The sequence below is a fragment of the Epinephelus fuscoguttatus genome, linkage group LG4 (genome assembly GCF_011397635.1).
Source record: "Epinephelus fuscoguttatus linkage group LG4, E.fuscoguttatus.final_Chr_v1".
Classification (NCBI taxonomy): Eukaryota; Metazoa; Chordata; class Actinopteri; order Perciformes; family Serranidae; genus Epinephelus; species Epinephelus fuscoguttatus.
The window spans coordinates 17,542,180-17,565,017 of NC_064755.1; the positions used below are offsets into that span (position 1 = coordinate 17,542,180).

Consider the following 22,838-nt stretch of genomic DNA (forward strand, 5'->3'; position numbering starts at 1 on the left):
GCTTGAGAGACATGGATTGAGGCAACTATAAAACTGATAGGCCTAATTGTTTCTGTCTCTGAATAAATGTCAGGTTTCTGCCTGTTGTTCAGTCTTTTATGTCACACCACTTTCATAAAAGGTCAAGATAAAGAGAAAAAACACACAACATGGCTTTATTTCTAAAGATACACCAATTTACTCTGTTTCCATGCAGAAAACAGGCTTAAACAAGGTGGAAAGGTGGTTTCTATCTCATTGTCTCTTTGCTTTATCTTCCTCTCTTCATACTCACTCTGTCGGCCCCTAATAAAGGATGGAACCGCCGTTGTCTGTGCCCGGGGCTACATCAGTGCTCTTTAGCATTTCCAGCCTGTGTGTTCAGGCTGGGGGAAGAGTCACATTGGGGCCCATTTGCCTTCTCTGCACCCATGCAAGGTTGCTGCTGTGGCAGCATGTGGCCAGAGATCCACAGATAATCTTTTTATCTCTGCTCGCTCATGGGCACCGTACATCACTTCACAATCATGTTAACCACCAAAGTCCTCAGCCAAAAGCACTACAAATTCACTTGATGTGGTTGTTGCTGAGGTAGAGAAACAGACAGAGTGGCCTAAACAGGAAAACAACGTGTTGTTCTCTCTTTCCTTGTTGTATGTGTGTGTGTGTGTGTGTGTGTGTGTGTGTGTGTGTGTTCCCACAGTCAAATCTAATTTGTGAAGAGCTGTGCAGATTGGATTGAGCTGATAAAGTGACTTAATTTTCCACAGCTGACTTTTCTCTGGTCTAACCTTTATGTAAAACCCTGAGGTAAAAGCTCTGATTATTCTTTAAAGATGACGAGTGTATTCAGCTGGTGCTTTTAACCACACAACTTCACCTTATTGGTGCACATGTTAATCAAATAGGCCTAAATTTGGATTAAGACAGAAACTTTTAAAAATATAATTCCATATATTTATTGTGTTGGAAAGACACGAAACAATGTCAAGAACTTGTGCATGTTTATATAAATCATGACTAGTACTGAAATGTTCCTAAATGTATTAATTCAAAATGCTGCAAATTGCATTTTTGAAGATCACTGAAAATGTGTGAAACATGAGAAGAATCTTCCCTGTTCCAACTTAAATTCTGTGTGTGTGTGTGTGTGTGTGTGTGTGTGTGCGCGCGCGCGCGTGGGTGGGCTTCACAAAAGGTCATATTTACTGTATATAGGCTCCAAGTTGGGATGTGCCCTCTGCGCATTGATTGATTACAGCGGGATTAGCGTGTTTGACGTCAGAAACTGCAAACAAATTACCCCATAAAAAGAGGGAACCTGTGTGGGAGAAAAAAAGGAAAAGCTCCCGGCGCACAGCACAGCTAGAGAGGTCTCTGTCACTTCAGTCACACTTCAACACGCATACAAAGACAACACAGAAGACTTCTGCGCCTGAAGATGCCCCTTTCAAGCAGCTCCACGTCCTCCACAAAGAGCATCCGCAGAGCAGCATCCGAGTTGGAGAGGTCCGACTCCATCACGGTAAGGCATACAGACACGTTCAAACCAGCCATTTAAAAAAAAATGATTTCGTTATAATCAGCAATTTGTAACTGTGTTACTAGCGATATGTCGAAATTCTAACCAAAAGGTCATAAAAATCTGTTGGATTGCGCGCAGAGCGGTGGCGAGGTGGCCATTACGCAGCGGCGGTGCCTGATGCGCACTATATTTACATAGCGAAAAACATATGGCAATTAACAGCTAACAACAGCTAAAATGTGTGCTGTGACAGCTACTCAGATTTAGCTGTGTCATAGGTTTACCTTGACTGCATTGCTGTTCTAATGCGTATTTGGAGATGTAAGACGCTCCCATCAAATACCCAAAGACATATCCAACAGGTGAGAAAGCAACAGTTTCCCCGCTGTGATGATGTGTCTGCTCTGATAGTTAAATCAGAAACATGTGCAGCACACACTTTGGTTTCTCTTTTGAAACAGTCTCCAAGATTCCTCGGCAGGCGGCAAAGCTTGATCGAGGACGCGCGCAAGGAGAGGGAAGCCGCCGCTGCAGCGGCAGAGGCTGCAGAGGCCAGTGAGCAGATAGTGTTTGAGGAGGACAATGGGAAAGCGCTGCTCAACCTCTTCTTCACTTTAAGAAGCTCCAAGTCGCCTGCACTGTCGCGGACGCTCAAAGTGTTTGAGGTATGTTACAAAAAAAGTGTATTTGAGATGCAAAAATGGGGAGAAAATGTCCAGTTGAAAAATGAAAAGTTGTAAAGAATGAGATAATTTATAAAAACCTGTTTTTGTATTTTCTGTCCACTTGGAAAGAATGCTGTCATAAACGTATATTTATATATTAATATGCTCATGACACCAATACTGTAGTAATAAATGTTAATAAGTTAAGTGGATTTTGGCACAAATTGCCTGCAGCCTTTTTTTCCATTAGATAATTAGTCTCTTAGTCTCTTCTTTTTCAAAGGATCCCTGACTAGAAAGTGTTACCTAAACAGGTTTCGGAGGATAAACATGCTTTAAGGCATATTATATCCTATATGCTGTGTCATTTACTGAGAGATATACTATAGGCAAGTGCATCGTATTTACTGAACACTGATATCTGATCATCTGTTGGACATAATGATCTCTATGGCTCACTCAGATTTAGCTTGGATGGCAATATGGTCTTTTTAAGATAAAAAAAAAACCTCTCCTGGGGGGTGGTGACGAGGAAGCATAGCCAAACTGATGTCATTTTCAACTCCTCTCCATTTCATAGCTATTTAAGTACTACTGTTAATGTAGAGTTAAAACAATCTTTCAATGTTTAGCCTGATATTATACAAGATTATGCACATTTGTCCTTGTCATTCAGCTAAAAACCATGTTAGAAGCACCTCCAGACACATTTCATTTTAGAGACTGTTCCACATTTTATATGGCTGTGCTTGTCTCAGATACTATGGCCAAAACTGCATCCCACCTTTGTCATATTTTGAATGTAATCCAGCACAGCTGCGGGAGTCACATTTCACTGTGTTGACTGCATTTCAGACATTTGAAGCTAAGATTCATCATTTGGAGACCCGACCATGCCGGAAGCTCAAGGACAACCTGGAAGGCCTGGAGTACTTTGTTCGCTGTGAGGTGCATCTCTCAGACGTCGGTACTCTTATCAGCTCCCTCAAGAGGAACGCAGAGGATGTTAAAACCACCAAAGAAGTCAAATGTAACACCCCCTTCTTTCTGCTTTTATAAGACAAAATTTGAGAAGTAATAAAAAAACCAGTAGTGAACTTAATGTGGCCATCTGTTTTCTCTCTTCTAGTTCATTGGTTCCCAAAGAAAATAGCAGATTTAGACAGATGTCATCATCTGGTCACAAAATTTGATCCAGACTTAGACCAGGACCATCCTGTGAGTAATCACTTTTCCAGTATGATGAGAATTCTTATTGTTAGGCCGTTTATGTTGTTGGACCAATATGTCATTACACAGAAAATGTTATCAGAGTTTGACATATTTGATTTGAACAGGGCTACACAGACCCTGTTTACAGACAGAGGAGGAAGATGATTGGAGACATCGCCTTCAGATACAGACAGTGAGATACAGTCCTGGTCCTAAATGCTTCACAGACATCCATAACAAAAAGAGACAAAAAAATGATACTTGATTATTCCTGATGCATCTCTGTTTGTCCTCAGTGGGCAGCCGATTCCCAGAGTGGAGTACACGGAGGAGGAGATTGGCACGTGGTAAGGACACGCTCGTTTAAAATGTACTTAATGTGAAAATCTACACCACCAAGCATGAAATCAAAGTTTACATTGAATACAAATCATCGCTTGTTTTTCAAACAAGCAGTTTGACCTTCCTGCTGTTTGAATATCAAAGCATCGTTGTGTCCGTTCACCACCCACTGAGGCAGCTTCATCTCCTTTCTGAGACAGTCGGACATGATTTGTCTCTGATGGGTATTTTGCGTGAATTAGTTACAGATGGAGGCAGTTCTAGATGTGCCGGCTTGAGCTCGTCTGAGCACAAAATTTATCAGAGAAGGGGAAACAAATGATTTGACAGGAATTGTTTACAAGTTGGTGGGTTTTCACTTGTATCATTAATTTTGCTTGGACAGTTTTGGCTGAAAGAAAAAAAATCTCCAAAGATTTATGACTCAGTGCTTTACAAAAGAGTCAAAAGATATTTATAGAAAATATAGATAAGCTGCATGTAAACAAAACAAGAGAATAAAAATCACAGTGCAGAACAAGGTATAAATGAACAGTCCCAAGTTTATGTTTAAGATGACCTTTGACAGGGTCTTTATACTGTTTTATGCTTTTGTTTGAAAATCTCAATTATTATGTAACTGCTACTGTAATTATTGTAATCTGTAATTAGGAGAGAAGTCTACTCAACTCTGAGGGACTTGTACAGCACCCATGCCTGCAGTGAATACCTCGAGGCCTTCCATCTGCTGGAAAGGCATTGTGGGTACAGTCCAGACAACATTCCCCAGCTGGAAGATGTGTCACACTTCCTCCAAGGTAATGACGGGATAAGAGACAATGAACAAATGTTTGGTGAACACACTCTCCATCAACCGAGGGTTTGATTCTCTCCTTGTGTCTCTTTATCTCCCACCTCTTGAACCCACACACACACACACACACACACACATACGCACACAGAGCGTACAGGGTTCCTGCTGCGTCCAGTGGCAGGTCTGCTCTCAGCCAGAGATTTCCTGGCCAGTTTGGCATTCCGGGTGTTCCAGTGCACCCAGTACATCCGACACGCTTCCTCCCCTATGCATTCCCCAGAGCCGTGAGTACGACTGTGACTCCTCTCGCTTTGCTCACAGTGTTAAATCCCATCACATATTTCGGGCTACTGCCATCAAAATGTATGTGATGTCAATGTCTCAGCAATAAGGGTGACTAAATCTCCATAAGCCTCCCATCCTTCAGTCACTGGTGTTTGTTCCTTATTAGTCTGTCCTTCACTCTGACTCTTACGTGTAATTCAGCTTAATGAAACTATATAGCAATGTAATTTTGATAGAAAAAAAAGGGAAAGAAAGCAAACAAATAAAAAATGATTATTGAGGTTAAAAGATGATTCCTAAAATATCTAGAAAAGCACTTGGAGAGCGCAGACCTCCGCCAAGCAGCTCGGATTTCCTGCCATTTTATTATTTTATCCACTTTGCTTCAACCAATCACCACCAAAATTTTATCACCTGTTCCTTGTGCCATTATCAACCTTGATGAAAATTTCAGCAAAATCCGTTCACAACTTTTTGAGTTATTTTGCAGACAAACAAACAAACAAACAAACAAACAAACAGAAAAAAAAGACCAACGGCAGCGAAAACATAACCTCCTTGGCGGAGGTAACAACATTTTCCAGCATAAGTGTTTTAGTCAGATGACAACTTATTTTAAGACGGTGGTCAAAATCAGAAACATTTTGACATTTTCCAGAAGGATAGAATTATAAAAAAAAAGTTACAACATCTTAAATAAAACAGTTTGACCACTAAATACCAACACAACTTTTACATAAATATTTAGTTGGTTCAACTAAATTAAGTTTTTTGACATCAAAGCAAATCATGATGGTTGTACCACATTAATTGAGTTTATCAAATAATAAAAGACTTGTGGGATTTTCACAATAATACCAGAGTTGAGACGATCTAAAAATATATATATATTTTTAAGGTTGAACAGTGTGCAATGAATTCATTGGGGGAAAAGCAAAAATCCAAAACACAGAATAAATTGATTTAGTAATAAGACGTGTACATCAAGTTAACACTACTCTTTGATTCTGAAAAAAATGAAAGAGAAAAACCCTCTGTTTCAATGTGTAAAAGTGAGAAAAATAAATATGAATTAAATTGGAAAAAATTGTTTTCAGTTTATATAAGCTCACTTATTGAGGAATAAAAGCAAATGCTGGATGTATGGGACAAATTAAAGTTTGTTTTTCAGTCTGTAACAAACGTCTTGTCTTCACTTCCCTTGTGTCACACTGGGCACAGAATTGTTTTTCATTCTGAAACCACTGTTTTGTAATGCGACCAGAATGAATTGCCAGTTTGGGAACTCAAAGTCTGTATTTAGTTAAATTTATCTGTGTAGGGTTTTTCAAATTTGGATCAAACATGGTTCCCAGTCGAATCTGTCTTACCCTCTCTCTCCTCAGTGACTGTGTCCATGAGCTGCTGGGCCACGTCCCCATGCTGGCTGATCGCACCTTTGCCCAATTTTCACAGGTAAGAGGGAGGAGGGGTTATAGCCTATGTATGTCCCATGCTGTGTTATTGTGTCTTGGTAACTGTTTATTGATTATTTGCTGCAGAACCTGGGTCTGGCATCACTCGGGGCTTCGGAGGAAGATATTGAGAAGCTATCCTCAGTAAGACTCTATTCCTACACCAACAGTATTTAGGGACTGTACTAAAATGATTGAGGTGGAGAGAGGGCCTGAACCTTATGTTTGACTTTTCAAAAATCAAGACCTTTCCCTTGATACAGAAATAAATTAGAACAATACACCACTAATGACTCAACTCAGCCCAGATTTCAAGCATAATATGATAAATATGGAAGTGGAAACAGAACAGCGATAGTCAAAATTATGAAGAACATAACCAATGGGACTTTCTGTTCTCTGATGGTTCCTGCTGCTTCCTGCCAACTACTAGTGGATTAGAGAAATTGTAAAATAAATTGCTGATATAGAGACACAACTGTCCTCTCCATTTGGCAAAACACAGTTTTATAGTCCATGGCAATGGTTTTCAAACTTTTTGAAAAGCCTTTATAAGGTGTGTTATCATTCTGACCATGACATAAATGTTTATTTTTATTTACTAATATCAAATAGCAATTACTAATCATGAAATATCAATTATCAAGATAATTCAAAAATTCATTTCAAACTTTTTAAAATTCAACAAGAAAGCACCAATAATATATCACTTTAATTGGGAAATAGTGTAAGTTATTGAAGATAATGTGATGTGTCACACACTTATAATTCCCACTTGCAAACAGCGACAAATAGGTTCCCCGTGAAGATTTTTTAAAATTAAATTAAGTTAAATTACATATTTTTTAGTTAGAGTTTGCTTCTTTATCATGAAATGGGTGTGTACAACATACTGATACAGTCAATTAAGAATTCATTCATAAATGTTTGTATAGGCATGTGTGGTTATCACAAAATCCCACAGCACACCTGGGTTTGCATCCACGGCACATCATTTGACAACCACTGGCCCACGGCACACACAGAAGGCATTTTTTGGACTTAATATTTTGATTGAACCGTGCAGTTTTTAGTTTTTCAGAAAATGCCACGAGAAATCTCATAAAATATAAACTAGGGCAAGTTAAAAACTAAATACACTCCCTCCCTGCTCTCCCTGCACAATCCCTCCCGCTTTTCTGACACGCCCTCCCTCCCTGATCATTTCTGTACAGTCCATTATTTAAAATGTATCATCAAGGGGTGAGAACCACAAAAGCGTAAGTGACATTTTGGATGAAAATGAGTTATATATATATCAAATGGAGGTTCTTGATGAACTCTTTCTGCTGCCAACATGGTGGATTCATGATCAATTCAGAGTAACCCCCCCCCCCCCCCAAAAAAAAAAAAAAAAAGAACTGAATACACTGAACTACTGGGGGCCAAAAAGGGGGCAAGGGCACTTAGTCACTGAAAAATATATATTTTTTAATAAATGTCAATATTGATCATTGAGTATATTGTCATCCACGTGTTTTAGTCTTTTAGCTTTAGTATTAAAGATTTAATTCAGTAAACAAAGGCGGGGCAAAGTACGGTCATTTTTGGTTTGGGCTGTCCTGTAAAGTTGGTCAGATGTGATTAACGGCCCTCTGGTTCTCACACCCTCATATAAATCATGATTTAATTGTCCAGCCCAGTGTCCTTATTTTTCACAGTCACTCTCTTGATGTTTTCCCCATCAGCTGTATTGGTTCACCGTCGAGTATGGCTTATGTAAACAGAATGGTGAGGTGAAGGCTTACGGTGCCGGACTGCTCTCCTCATACGGAGAGCTTGTGGTGCGTCCCAGCATGTTCCCTCTGCTCTCTGCTTGAAGTTATATAAAAAAAAAATGCACCATCACAGCCAACTGAGCTGTCAGCTAACCCTTCACCTTTTTCTTTCAACTTAAATCCAGCACTCACTGTCTGACGAACCAGAGACCAGGGAGTTTGACCCCGAGTCCGCAGCCGTGCAGCCCTATCAGGACCAGACGTACCAACCTGTCTACTTTGTTTCTGAGAGTTTTTCAGATGCCAAGGAGAAATTCAGGTGATTTTTTTGTTTGGACCCACATGCAAATACACAAGAACAAACAGAGACAGAGAGAAGGAAGAAAAAACAAAAAGAGAAAGAGAGAGGGGTTATGTAAGGACAAGGTCAGAGAACAGCCAGCCAACCCCTGAGGCCACAAACTTTTGTAGGTCAGCCATAGCAGCCAGAAGACAGCTGTTACTAATGTGGCTTTTCTTACCAAGGCAAAACGCTGCAGTTTTATTTGGCAAACAGATCAAATGTTGCCCTGCAAAACAAGTAGCTTTAGTGAATGTTTTGACAGCATTTGGTCTTTGGTAGAATACAGCACATGACATCCCTGCCACACTGGATGAGGTAAATATCAGCATGGGAATGTTTGTGAAAGCATAGTAAATATGAAACATAGTTCATTATAAACATCTTTATAGAGTGTTTCTGATTTGGTGCTGGTACATGCGGAACGTCCCTGTCTCTATTAGGTGTATAAATGCATAAAGAACAGAACAAACCACATTTGGGGGGCTTTTTCTGGTCATTTAAAGGGACGTTTTAACCAATATAGTGAAATATTTGGGTCTACCTCACCTTTGACTTCTTAAATCTTACTTTTTTGTTTTATATCTTTAACAAGGGAGTACGTTGGCGGCATCAAGCGTCCCTTCTCTGTGAGGTTTGACCCATACACCAGCAGTATTGAGGTGCTGGACAACCCGCTGAAGATCCAAGGAGGCCTGGAGGGTGTGAAGGACGAGCTCAAGGTGCTGACAGATGCCCTCAGTGTCTTGTCATGATGACGCACCAGCCTGCATCCACCCCTATCTGCTCCCTCTCCGCTACGCTCTGAGACGTCCCACGTGTGATCCAGACAAATGTGTTCCTATTTCTGTGCTGTACCTCCACTATGATGCCGTTTCATGATGAGTTGTCGCTTGCTGTCGCTGGCTGGTTGGCCAGTTAGGTTGCAACCTTTAAAACCTCAATACGCAGCACAGGCAAAGTTTCCAAAGATGCTTTAACGCCTTGCTGAGTATGGATCCATTTAAGAAACAATGGGGTTTTCACCGACTGCACCATTCATGCTTTTTAAGCATAAAAATGTGTTGTTTGAGATGATATATGTCAAAATCTGAACCAAAATCAAGAGGGAACTGTGATAATGAATGTATGAAAAAAGAACTAAATGGATATGGTATAATTATTTTAAAATCAAATAAACATAATAGTAAAAAAGATGAAAGTGTATATTTAAATCACATTTATTTTATTTAAATAAAACAAATATCTTTGCTGTGTTAAAAGCTTTATTTTCCAAATATGTGAATTCTGTATTTCAGTATCAGCTCTGATGATTTATCTAGTTTTATGCTGTTTTTGTCCCGCAGTGTGTAAGCGTAATAAAAGAAACACTAAAACATACTTTCCATGTAATGTATTGTTGAATACTATTAGAAAAAAAAGAATCTATCAAACAATAAAGAATTGCAAACTAACATTTTGCTGTCATGTTTACACATTTCATAAATGTTTAAGTCCTGCAACTCCTGAGAAATATATAAATCATGTACATATATTCCATGATAATCTGTTCATCTCATGTCTGACCACACAAAAACATTACGCACCCCATTTCATGCTACATAATAGCTATCATTTGTCTACCACAAGAGGGGGCAGTCCAGCAGGGTGTACCTGCCTGATCTTAAAATCACAGCACATTCTTATTGAGCCTGTTCGAGGAATAAATCTCCTTAATGCTCTCCTCCTGCCTGAAACCACAATGGGCTATTTTGAAACTTTATTTTATGTTAAAAACAAGCTAATAAACATTTCAATGAAAAGAAACTCTGAAGAAGTGTATGGGAAAGCAAAAGAAATATAGATAATTAAATCAAGTGTGGTAGCCTGTTTGTTAGCATTTAAATTAATGTTGCATGACCAACACTTAAATTAATAATACAGATACATAAACTAATGGTGCAAGCTCAGCTGCACCAAAGGGGATCTAATTTATATGTGTTATCTGGGGACAACAGATAAAAGTATTGTTTAAGATTATTGACATAATGAAAGTTTTAATGTTGAATTTATTTTGAAAGGACAAAGTGTGGGGAGTTTGACCGGGCAGAGCTCTGTCCAGCAACGCACACTGATGCCCCCCAACCTGCTGCAAGCTGGGAGACAAACAAGCGGAGGTTCACTATCCGGACCACTAGGTGTCAGTCTGAGTCTGGAGACATGTCTGGGTCCTTACCTCCTGCAGAAGCCACACTTACATAAGGGAACCCTCATTCAGTTTTATAAAGATTAAGAAACAGCTTGTTTTTATGTATAATCACATGCACTTGTGTCTGTTGTGAAGATGCATGTGCAACACCTGGATGAGTTTTTTTTGTCTTGACTTACCTGTTTTTCTGACTTTAAACACTGTGAGTGGTACATTGATTAGTTATTATAGAGAATATTATTATTATTATTATTTTTTGTTTCTAGGCAACCAAATGTGTCTTCATCATATGATGCAGCTTTGACAGAGACCAAAGGCTCTGACACCTCTGCATCTGTCAGTCACTGCTGCTGTTGCTGCATCATCCTCCCTCCTTCAGGTGGGATAACCTTAAAGTAACCAGCATCCACTCCGTCACTTTTGACCCCGGTGACTTCATCCACACCTGAGTCAGAGGAAAGCCGCAGTCCCTGGCCACACTGCTCCCACTCTGAATAGTTAATCTTAATTACAGCAGGGCGGAGACATTGACATTTTTCTTGGAGTCTGAGGAATTACGTCTATTCTTGTTCAGTCTGCGTCCCGTGTGTAAACATTGTGATTGTAGGTTACAGTGCGTAAACGTGGAAAATGCCTATGGAATTGTTCCATATTTTGTGACTCTCACTCTCTCCCTCTCTTTCTCTTTTTTGGTTTTGCTCCCTTTAAGCACTTTTCCATAAAACGTCTCTGGATAATTTTTTTTTTTTTTTTTTTTTTTTTTTTTTACCAGCCGTGAAGAGGAGGAGCGAGGGGGTGGGGTGTGGGTGTAAGGGGCGTGTTTTGGTATATATTGAGAAGAACTGAGAAGTTTTGCCTGTCGCCTGGTCTTTGGGACAGCAGCCTCTCACACATCATCTCTATAGCCGCACCAACTGGGAAACTAACTCACCTGCAATCTCTCCAACCAAATAACCCCCTCCCCCTCCGACGTTTTTGACTACTGCCAACTGACATGGAGACCCCGCAAAGATACGGACACCACTCACTTTGCCACACCTGCCGGAGAACGGAGAGCAGCAGAATGAAGGTAACCAGAGGGAACAAATAGTTTTATGCTCTCCGGTTGTGCTGCGCGGGTATTGAAAGTCCTCTGGCGGAGGTTTAACCATGTTTTCTTGGCTTCTTTTTTTAAAGTGAGACAACCGCTTCGGGCTGAGCAGATGCATTCATCGCATCGTTTTTTTTTTTTTGTGCAATATTTGCAACCGGACATCTCTTTTAATTTGCATGCAACAGAGAAAGTTCAAGATGCACAAATGACATGGAGTGCGTCTGAAGCTTTGAAGCATTTGTGCAACAGGTTACCTAATAGGATAGAAGAAGAGAAAGAGTTCAGAGGTATATTTTTTTAATTCTTCTTCCCGTCTGGATGGTGGTGCCGTTCGCTGGACTCGGAGCAAACAGCTGGTCTTTTTGTCGGCAGATAGGGGGCGGTAGGTCTGAGGGTCAGTGAGCTCACCACAGGGTGAGCAAGGGGAAAATATATGCTGAGTATGGCTTTTCAGATAGTTAACTATCGAGCAGCCGGTCTTGCAACTTCTGGGGAGTTGTGTAAGAGTGTGTGCGCCGGAGATACCGTCTACTTTTTTTCCTCCAGAATAAGCACTTCTCTCAGGTGCAACACGGTGACAGCGGCTGATAACAGTCGGAGGGGGGAGAAAGTGCACATTTGGCATCATTTGTCTCACGCAGTAGGCCTTTTTTCTCCTTTAGTAGGTCAATACACATTTAATGCATTTAACTCTGGGAGTCGTACATGTTGTCCGAGCATGCAAATGTACGCGTAAAGAGTGGATCCTCTTATATCACACTGAAAGGCAACATCTGGCTGTCATCTGAGATTTATTTTCAAATGTCATCACTTCTAAATTTGTGTGGTTGCATTTGTTTATCCGGTGCTTTACTCTACAATGTGCGTGTGTTTTGTGTGTGTGTGTGTCTGCAGGTCAAGAAGATGTCCTCGTCCAGTCGCGCGCTGCTGTTTGCACTGGCCCTAACGCTCTACGTTGTGGAAATAGCGTCGGCAGAGACGCTGTGTGGGGGAGAGCTGGTGGATGCGCTGCAGTTCGTCTGTGAAGACAGAGGCTTCTATTTCAGTAGGTTTCCAACCCTGCACAAGTTTTTGCACAACGAGCTGCACGATTTAAAAAAAAAAAAATGTCTCTCTGTTGTTCGTTTGCGCACATCTGTTTGGATAGCTGAGACTATATCGCTCTGTCTGTGGCTGTGTGGTATGCGTGTTTGGTATTTTCTTTCTCACGCACACGCGCGCACACACACACACTGGCTGAGAGAAAGTGTGTTTATGTGTGAGAGAGAGAGAGAGGGAGTGAGGGAGATTACAGCCAGCTGTGTGTCCCAAGACCTCGTCCAGGCTGCTCTGCTGAGTGTGCGCATTCTGCTTACAGCCCATACCTCTCATTGCATATGAAAGGCCAGCGAGCTGTGAAGGCACACACGACACAGCGCGACACAATGGGCCGCTTGTTTACCAGTAAAGTAATAGCACCCCAAGAGGCATACCAGTCACCTCAGCACCAGTGTTCCCAGGCCAGGCGACCACACTGATGAGTCGGAGGAGGAGGGGGTGGGGAGGAGGAGGAGGAGGGAGGGGAGGGGGGCTGTTTTTGATGTCAGGTTAAGAGGACGGATCATTAACATCAATTCTGATTATCGCCTCCATTGTGGCGGTGATGGGAATAGCTGTAAAGCATTACGTGAATGCGTTGTGATTTGTTGTTAATCCTCGAATGGATAAGCTTCTGTTTGCACTGTCTGTGGTGTTTGTGACATGCGAGAGTTCACCTTCCTCGGAGGCAGGGGGAAAAGATAAAGATACCATCCCGCCCCTCTGCTTTTCACCTTTGACAGACAGGCAGTGTCTTTGTATTCTGCCTGCCACTGATGCTTCTCACCAATCAGAAAGATCATTATCCAATTTAGGCCAACATAGATGAGCTCCCTCCTCCTCCACTGCTCCTTCTCCTCCCCCTGGATCACCCTCTCTTTCTCTCTCATGTTCCTCTTCCTGCAATCAAATCTAGCCTTCCCCTCTCATGAGATTTGGGCGCAGGGCTTCAAACAAGGCCTTTATTGGTCGTGGATAGTGTTCCCCTGTGCAACATGCTAACCCTCCACCCCCTCACCTTGTTCTGCTATACCTTTTTCTCCTATGTCTCTGCTCTCTTCCTCTTTTGTTTGCATTCTTCCCCTCTGTTTTGACCCTCACACACCCTCTCTCTCTGCACTGATCCCTCTTCTCCTGTTTTCTCTACCTCTCTGCCCCTCCTCTCCTCGCTCCCTCCTCATCCTCTTTATCTCTGCTGACTTGACAAAGGACAAGGTCACTGAAGAGTTTCCATTTTATGTATTTGCTCACCCAAAGGTCTGTCTAAGAGCTCAGCTGTCTGAATCCCGCCACTCTCTTTTGGGTGTCTACAGCATGGGGTGTTTACTTGTGTATTCACTCATTAAAGGACTTCCAGATAGCCTTAATCAGATTATCCTCTACAAACAAAAAGATTTGTTGCAGTTGGTCATAGATTTCCTTTTATCCTCTTTGTTCCGTGCACTGCTATGATTGTCGAAGTAATCCTGCGAAAACAACCTCGATTCATGACTGATGCCAGTGTGTTGTGTTCTCAGGCCTTAACCCTCAACCTTCCTTGTGGCCTTTCTTCATCCCCTGTTGTGTTCCTCTTCAGGTAGGCCAACCAGCAGGGGTAGCAACCGGCGCAACCAGAACCGTGGGATCGTAGAGGAGTGTTGTTTCCGTAGCTGTGACCTCAACCTGCTGGAGCAGTACTGTGCCAAACCCGCCAAGTCCGAAAGGGACGTGTCGGCCACCTCTCTGCAGGTCATACCCGTGATGCCCGCACTAAAACCGGTACGTCTCAACAGCAACAACAACACGCCAGTATGGGAAACAGTCCTGGTCTCTATCTGTCCTCTCCATCTCCTGTGACTCCACTCACCTCTGAGCCTCACCCCTATGTCCCTGACACCTGAGTACCTACTGAAACTCACGCAAAGACAGGTTTATCTTGTCAAAATGGTCATTGGTAAGCAGTTAGCCTCCATGCAAAGTGCTGAACATCGTGGAAAAACATGAAGACAGTTACAGCACATTATATTCCGGAAAAAGCAGAGTCATACTCGACGACTTGTGTGTGTGCGAGAGAGAAAGAGAGAGAAAGTCTGTGAGATGTTAGAGTCTGCTGGTCCGTAACAAAACAGTGTGTTCCAAGTGTGTGATTATTAGTCACGGAACAGCAATCTCCCTGAGTGAAAAACTGGCATGCGTTTTGATCTGTGTGGTCAAAAACACCTGACCTGGCCAGCAGAGATTCTCCGAAATATGTCACAAACATGCAGGGAATCATCAAAGGTCTTTTCAGTGCGATCACAAGACTGAGCTGTGGCTGCTGTCCAGGCCTCTTCAAATCCCTCCAACCTTCCTTTAGACAAAGCTGGAAAAGATGTTTATACTGTTTCTGCTCTGACTTGTTAGAAAATCAGTACGAGCTGTATGAGATTGCAGGTGATGTCAACAAAAGTGTTAAATAAATACTGCTAATGTCCAGAGGAAAGTAACGAACCCTCTATTTTAAATGCCAAAAAAAGAGAGAGGCTGCAAGGGAATTAGTTGGGACATGTCCCTAGTTTGTGTGGGCAGGGAGAGTTGATGGGTACAGCCTGCTCTGAGGGCCAGCTGTTCTTAGGCTATTGAGCAGGCCTGGAGTGAATGAAGGGGGATAAACACTCCTCAAGTGGCAGGACCAAAACAAGCCATTCAAATGGAGCACTGGCTACTCACGCATAAATCCTAGCTTCGCTGCTACCACTCCCACTTTGTCTCAATCTGTGGGTGCTCAGCACAACACCTAACGCTGTTTATAACGAGTTTGCTGTGTGAGAATAGAGGTTTTTTAAAATGATAATGTGTTTATGTGGCATTTTCATCGGTCTGCGTAGGTTAGTCAGTTTAGAGGGTCGTTGGGGGAGTGACGACGTGCTCCTCATATGTATATGAGGCGAGTGACCGCCCTTCCCTTTGACAGTATGTTAAAGAGGCTGAACTAAGCACTTGTTGACAGCTTCTCTCAGTCAAGGAAACCAAAACAGGGGCAAGTTGGAGGCAAGGCGAGTCTGTTATGACGCTCAGCACTCTAAGAATGACATTTGATTTCCATTCGACTGGCCCAACAATGACCAAATGTTTTTGCAACATAAACAAAGCCTTCCTCCATTGTAATAAGCACTTGCACACTGTCTTATCACAGCTAATGAACTGACTCCCTCTTTTCCCTTTTTCCTCTATTTTCGCCTGCACGCCACGATAGGAAGTCCCGAGGAAGCCGCATGTGACCGTGAAGTATTCCAAATACGAGGTGTGGCAGAGGAAGGCGGCCCAGCGGCTCCGGAGGGGTGTCCCCGCCATCCTGAGGGCCAAAAAGTTTCGGAGGCAGGCGGAGAAGATCAAAGCCCAGGAGCAGGCAGTCTTCCACAGGCCCTTGATCAGCCTGCCCAGCAAACTGCCGCCCGTCTTGCTCGCCACGGACAACTATGTCAACCACAAATGAGCCCGCTGCCAGCCCTTTGCACAGACAAGAGTTTGGAGGGAGAAAAAAAGACTAGGGGATTATAGCTTTGTCTCTGACGTCATTTCTGTGGCAGTCCTCTTTGACCTCCCCTGCCCTGTCCGAGCCCACCAATCCCTCCCCCTGCTCTCATCCACTACTTCTTGACCCCCTGGCCCTTTTCTAATGCCCCCCCTCGAAACCCAACCCACCCATCCTCCTCCGGCACACAAACATGCCTTCACATTCTTCCTGTCTGAACTCTTTCGCTCCCTCTCTCTTTCAGTCACTGACACAAAAGGCACAAACACAAACGATGAACAAAAAGTTAACAATTCGGCTGAATGCAATTCAGGTGGATCCTTAAGCAAAAGAGAAAAGGGAAGGGAGAAAAGAAGATGAAAGAGATCTGTGGTTTGCAAGTGTCAAGAGGACACCCAGCGGAATGTTTTTTTGTCCTTGTGGAAGACAACTGAGAGTGAAGAGCAGCTTGCATGAAAGAATCCATTCCACATCATTTTTTTCCTGAGGCAAAAAGAAAATCTCTGTTAGTTCTTTTTCTTATTAGTTTGCACCTCTACCTATAAAGGGACTTCCACACTGTAAGGAATTATTTTGTAAAATTAGATTCCTGTTCCAGCACCTTTTGATCACAAACAAAAAGCAGAAAAGAGTCTGCAAAATTGCACATTGCCACGGATTACGTCAAAGTAAAGAAAAAAATGGCACTATTTTTTTATGAACAATGAACGTGTAGCTTAAAAAAATGTCATGGTGCTAGCTTTGGGAATGGACTCAAAGAAGAGGTTGAAAAGCACGTTTTTTTTTTCTTTGAATGAATATTAAAACTTTCCGTTTTAAGGAAAGTGTGACTTTTGAAAAAAGGAAGATAAAGGATATGGGGGAGCTCCTGGCAGTGGCAATGTCAAGGGGGAAGTGTCACTGAGAAAAGATATGGGCTGTGTCGGCATCTAGGCTCACAGCGAGTGCTAGCGGCTGCTCATCACTAGCTTGCCGGCATAAGCGGCAAGGGGGACCTGAGACCCAGTCCCTGTTCCTCCTGCCCCTGCCAGACACAGGGAGCAGTGTGGAGAGGACACATATGGGACACCGTGGACCGCCTGGATTGGGACAGTACTACAGTTCTGGGACAGTACTTTCTGTTTGCCATGGCTTTGCAGACTGCTCTGACAGGAAGTAACATGGCATGGACAAAGAGCAAGTGGGATAATGATGATTATATTTTATTTTGTCTTTTTTTCTGTTTTTCTTTTCATATCAATGTTTCAATGAAAAAAAAGGAAAACCCCGTCAGTTTCTGGTACCGTGACATTCCTGTTTTTCCAAGTTAGGCTTTTATTTTTGTTTCCATGGTTATGATGTTATTTTACAGTTCTAAAGAAAGGCACAAAATTTCAATTCAAAGGGAAAAAAACAGCAATAATGTCAACTAACATTTTATTTTTATTGTATATCAGTAGTATTCACATGCTTTTGCCTGAAAACAAATACTTGAATATATATATATACATCTATATATATATATAAATATAGATATATAATTAGTTTCCAGGGACGTTGTGTTATTTTCCTTTAGTCTGAGCTGTATCTTGCGTAATGAGCCGCCAAGCTTTTTTGTTTGTTTGTTGAAATACAAATAAGGGCACTGTATAAAGGCATTATTTATTTTGTTATAAAATATATTTGAAAAATTGGTCCAAATAATATACGTAGCACTGATGCTCAACTGACGGATTTATTTTGTATGATCTCTGTTTTCCAATTGGAGTTGTAAGGCTTTTTTTTGTAGATGCTTTGTACCAAAAATAATGTCTTTTTTTTTCTCTCTCTCTTCCTTTCTCGTTTGCCATAGTTACTTTAAATTAATATTTTAACAGCAGCATAGCCTGGATTGCTTAGGCATGTTATGTCACAGAAATAGGCACATACTCTGAATACGCTGGTCTGCATGGATTTCCGGAAGCCTGTCAGGGGTTATCTGTGAAAAAGGAAAGCATCAATGAGTGACTTTATTGTTGGAAAAAAATAACTGTTCTACATTGATTGTACTCAAACCCACTATGTTTTGAAGCCACTTTAGTATTGATGGCGGGGGAATGATCAGTCCTTCATTAAATCATGTCTTTGTAATTGTGCATGGTGTCCTATGATCTTCTAAGGAGCATCTTGCCTATGTGCTAGTGCCACTGATGTCGTGTTGGTTTTTGGGTCGTGAGGCCATAAATGTCCGGTCAGTTGTAGATTTTAGGGTTTAGCTTACATGTGGCTCACACGAGTCATTGTGTCGATGCCTTAACTGGAGGTAATGATGTTGCTATGATGCTAGTAACCATCAAAGGTCACTTAAAGGTCATTGTCTATCAAGGAGAGAGCATATCATCGCTCAACACCACACTGTCTATCTGTCTGTCTGTCTATCTGTCCTTTCCTCTCTGTTTGTTAAAGACAATGCCCCTGATCATTTCGCATCAACATTATGTATCTGTATTTGCATGGCGAGGGGTGGGGAGCGGGGTTGTTAGCCTGCCATTCACCCCTCCAACAATCTTCCAGTCATCCATCCATTATGCATTTGATGAAGGGCTATCACGCTGAACCATTTCTGAAGCACTCAGGAAAAAAACAAACAATCTATGCTCTCCAAAGGGAGAAGTGCAGTAGTTGCTGAGTGTCAGTGATAATCGTGTTGTTGAAGGGCAGCTGAGGTTGTTACCCACACCTGGCCACAATGATACAGCTCTCTGTGACAAACCACTGAAGCCCATGTCAGATACAAGGTCATTCTGTGCCACATCATAGTTTCTTTCTCTATTCTGTCATGCATCACCCATGAAATGGAGACTTAATGGATACTCGCCCTGCTGTGGTGAAGAGTCAAGCCAATACTTTATATCTTCTTTCTGTCAGAGAGATCTCAATTGTCAAGGCTGCGTCCTGTCTCTAATTATATTCTACTTCAGTTGTGCAACAAAGCAGGCAGTGCAATTATTATTATTATTATATTATTATTATTATTGATAATATTATTATTATATTTTCTATTTTATTCTATATTTTCCTGCTAGGACTGCATTCATTCACTATTGTAATGTTCAAACAGGCTACTCTAGTGTTCTTATGAATGGCGTGAAAGACAACCACTTCTTTTCGCTGAATATGAAGAGATACCTTGCCGAGCAATGGCAACTTTTTCTGTGTCAGTAGCTCACTCAGCCTGTGTGTATTTTATTGATTTAACCTCTGCACGCTAGAACGTCCGAAATGCACAATTCATGTACTTTCATTTTTAATATCAATAAAAAAAACATTTTATCAAACATACGATGTCTAAAAGATTTGTTCAGTGTGCTTTTGCCTGTCTTGCGGCGCCTGTTCACACTTTTCGGTGTGTTGAGCTTGAGAGCCATTTTTGAAATCTTTTTATATCAATTAATCCTTCTGTACCCTGTAAATGATTTATTAAGGCCTTGCAGAGAATCTCCAGCTGCTTTTAGCACCCTCTCTCTTCCTCTCACCCACCCTCCCCCCTCTCCCTTCTCATTTCTCTCCCTCTCTCCATCTCTTGAGTCCATGTCTGTTCCTGTCCGTCTGTCTCTGTCAGTCTGTCTCCTGCTCTGTGATAGGGCACAGTGTGCCAAAGTGGAAATCAGCACTCATAGAGTGGCGAGCAGGCTGGCCACAACTCCTCAGTCCTTCCTCTGCTGCATGCCACACTAAACCTGACCTGTTCTCACTGCCTCTGACACACCCATGCGTACATCCATCCCTCCATCCTCCAGCGGCTTGCTAACTACTGGAGCAAGCTCCACTTCAGTGGCTAAGTTTAGTAACCAACATGTCTCAAATTATCACATGCATATTCTGAAAATGGCACGACCTTTCATTGTTGACATGCATGCACATACCCACCCATGGGAAGTCTGTTACCGGGCAGATTTACAGTATAGTATCTTTGTTCCCAGAATGGAACTGTTTCGGGCACTGGGGTTATCTTGGTGCAGCAGAGTTGCTACTGAAGCTCTCTTCTCTGTTTTCAGTTGGCATCAAAGAGTTTGAACTGAACAACCAGGAGAGGCAGAAATGTCTTTTCTTCTTTGGCGTTAGCGCAGAGTTCTGTCTTGCAGTGATGAGATGCACATGTGTGGCTTCTGGGAAAGTGGAGGAGCTGGTCGGCTGTCATAGAGCTCGCGTTCTGTGTTTTATGGACATAAATCGCTCAATTAAATCACCTTTGCCTGTCTCATGAAACCTTATTGCCCTACTAAGAAGCCCGTCCCCCTGCAAAAAGAGGGAAAAACACTCAGCTGGAAGTGCATGCTGTCAAAAATAGTTCATTTCTGAAGGATGGCTAGAGGCTGCGCAAGTTCACACACAATTATGCACATATTGGACTGGCATGCAAACACTTGCAAATCTTCACGTACTTTCACCTCTTTCAGCGAGTGCACCATTACTCAGTTCCCTTTATTGATACATGCATTATTAGTGCGGTGTTTCTAAAGTGTCGTTCCCAATAAAACACTTTGCTCTCACTGACGTTTTTTTAACCTACTGGCAGGTGTGTGTGTGTGTGTGTGTGTGTGTGTGTGTGTGTGTGTGTGTGTGTGTGTGTGTGTGTTCTCAAGCAGCCGCTCTGGGACTGAGCCTGTTCCCTGCAGGTGTTTATACATAATCTCTAGAGCTTGGTAATGAGATCAGGGACTCTCTGGTCCCCAGGGCTCATCACGTCACCTCTGTGCCTGACGGGGCAGCGTCTGGCACAACATAAGTCAACCAAAACAAGCCAAACCGGGCCACAGTGTGCCAAGACATGTACTTGTTCTCCCTGATGATTGAGATTGAAGGTTAGATCTTGTCAAGAGGTGTGGCATAGTCTAAAAAAGTCATTGTGGCAAGACAGGAGGAAATTATTTTCTCATTAACTATCTGGATTACAGTGTATTAAAGGTTAAGTTGTGCAGAAACCTTAACAAAACTGATGTACGTGGAAGGCTGAAAAGTATTTTATTCTGGTGTTGAAGGTATGTATATAATTTGGGTAGGTGCATTTTTAACTTGTTGTCAAATTTAAATTTACATCTGCATCTAAATGTGGAACCTGGGCATAAAATCACTATGACATTATCCTAAATAAGTAAACAATAGAAAGAGCGCAGAAATGCCACCTCAACCTAAACTGGTGGAGCCAAATAAACCATAAACCCAAACCCACGCATCCATCCCCATCAGAGAGGCCTCCTGAACTGTGGAGCGGAGTGTAGATGTGGGTGGCACAACTCTCCCAGGCCTGACATTGGAAACTGCCAAAGAGCACACTAGAGTTAGTTGTGGTTGGCCGGATGCACGGGATGCATGTAAGGCCAGGCCAACTATTGAGGCACAGGGTTTGGCAAGCCCAGACCATCACAGCCCAGCGTGGCCACACAGGCCAATTAAGACAGGCCTTCTCCTCTCCTTTCTTCTCCTCCCCTCCTCTGTGTCTCTCTCATCTCTCCCTCTCTCTTTATCTCTCACTTTCTCTCTTGTACTCCCTCTCTCTTTCTTCCAATCCTCACAAAGCGTGCTCACACATTCCTCTTTTCCCACTTTGCCTCTCTAATTGCTGTGGACTGAAAAGAGGGATGGAGAGAGGGGAATGAGATTGAGAGAAAGAGACAGAGAGAGGGAGAATCAGAGGGAAAGGGGGTCATACCACAGAATCTCTATGGCCAGGACAAACTGTACTGGCCCCCTGGAATAGTCAAAACTCCTGTGTGTGGTGTGTATGGGCTCGAGCATCCAGCACGCTCTCTCTGTCTCTCGTTAATTGCACCGAATTTCCTCAAATGAACCTAATTTCATAATACGAAATATAATTCAATCTACATCCTTGCATGGGCTCTGAGGTGGTTACAGCAAAGCCAGAGTATAAAGAGGGGATTGTGTTTCTTCAGTGCCCCACAAAACTATCTAATTGTTGATTCCTAATCAACCAGGAGCTGCGAGGAGGCTCTCCTAATTATGTAACCGTAGGTTCTAACATACGAAGTGGAAGTTTTCGTGGATTTTGTACAAACAGTGTGAGAGGAGGAAATGAGGGCTGGAGGTATTGGATTATTTTCTATGTTTATTTGTTTATATGGCTGAAGTTGTCATGATCATAACTCTTGAATTCTATTTGTATCACAGTTTATGATGTGCAAAATACAAGACCTGACTTTAAGAGTATAACGATGAGACAAAACAAACTATTTGGGCACACAAAAACAACTGCACAATGCCAGTGTTTGTCTTTGGTCTGTGTCTGATTGTCTCCTAAAAAGCATGCGAAGGATCCATACCGCCCACTCACACACTAAACATGGAGCACTTTGGATGCTACATTTGTAGAGTTTTGCAATTTTGAGGCTTTTGGTGTCTTTGTCAACACACCAGTGAAAGGTCAGGGATGTCAGAGACAGCGGAGTGATGTGGATGCGACAAAGACTGTATTCTGAACATGGGAAATGAGGTGGTTAAGCCATACAAAATCATAACAAAGGGGGAAGTGGTTTCCAGTGTGGTCACTGGGTCATTGAATGACAATTTCCTCTTACTGGAAAACAAGGGGGTCACAGCTTGACACTGAAATATACTCTGTGTGTGGTGCAGAGACTGCCTGGGCTATACTTATTCGC

The 22,838-nt window shown here is 42.3% G+C and overlaps 2 protein-coding genes across 2 annotated transcripts; both read left to right on the forward strand.

Moving 5' to 3' along the window:
* Positions 1-1,330: 1,330 nt before the first annotated feature.
* th (tyrosine hydroxylase) lies at positions 1,331-9,784 on the forward strand. Its single transcript, XM_049575332.1, has 13 exons — positions 1,331-1,504; positions 1,966-2,169; positions 3,025-3,199; positions 3,299-3,387; positions 3,507-3,574; positions 3,678-3,728; positions 4,375-4,520; positions 4,665-4,800; positions 6,187-6,256; positions 6,343-6,399; positions 7,983-8,078; positions 8,198-8,331; positions 8,948-9,784. The coding sequence occupies exons 1-13, from the start codon at positions 1,421-1,423 to the stop codon at positions 9,105-9,107; spliced, it is 1,470 nt and encodes a 489-aa protein (XP_049431289.1). The 5' UTR covers positions 1,331-1,420; the 3' UTR covers positions 9,108-9,784.
* A 1,596-nt stretch (positions 9,785-11,380) lies between these two features.
* igf2b (insulin-like growth factor 2b) lies at positions 11,381-19,499 on the forward strand. Its single transcript, XM_049575336.1, has 4 exons — positions 11,381-11,609; positions 12,528-12,678; positions 14,287-14,468; positions 15,925-19,499. Exons 1-4 carry the CDS (start codon positions 11,535-11,537, stop codon positions 16,162-16,164), a joined length of 648 nt encoding a protein of 215 aa, XP_049431293.1. The 5' UTR covers positions 11,381-11,534; the 3' UTR covers positions 16,165-19,499.
* Positions 19,500-22,838: the final 3,339 nt, after the last annotated feature.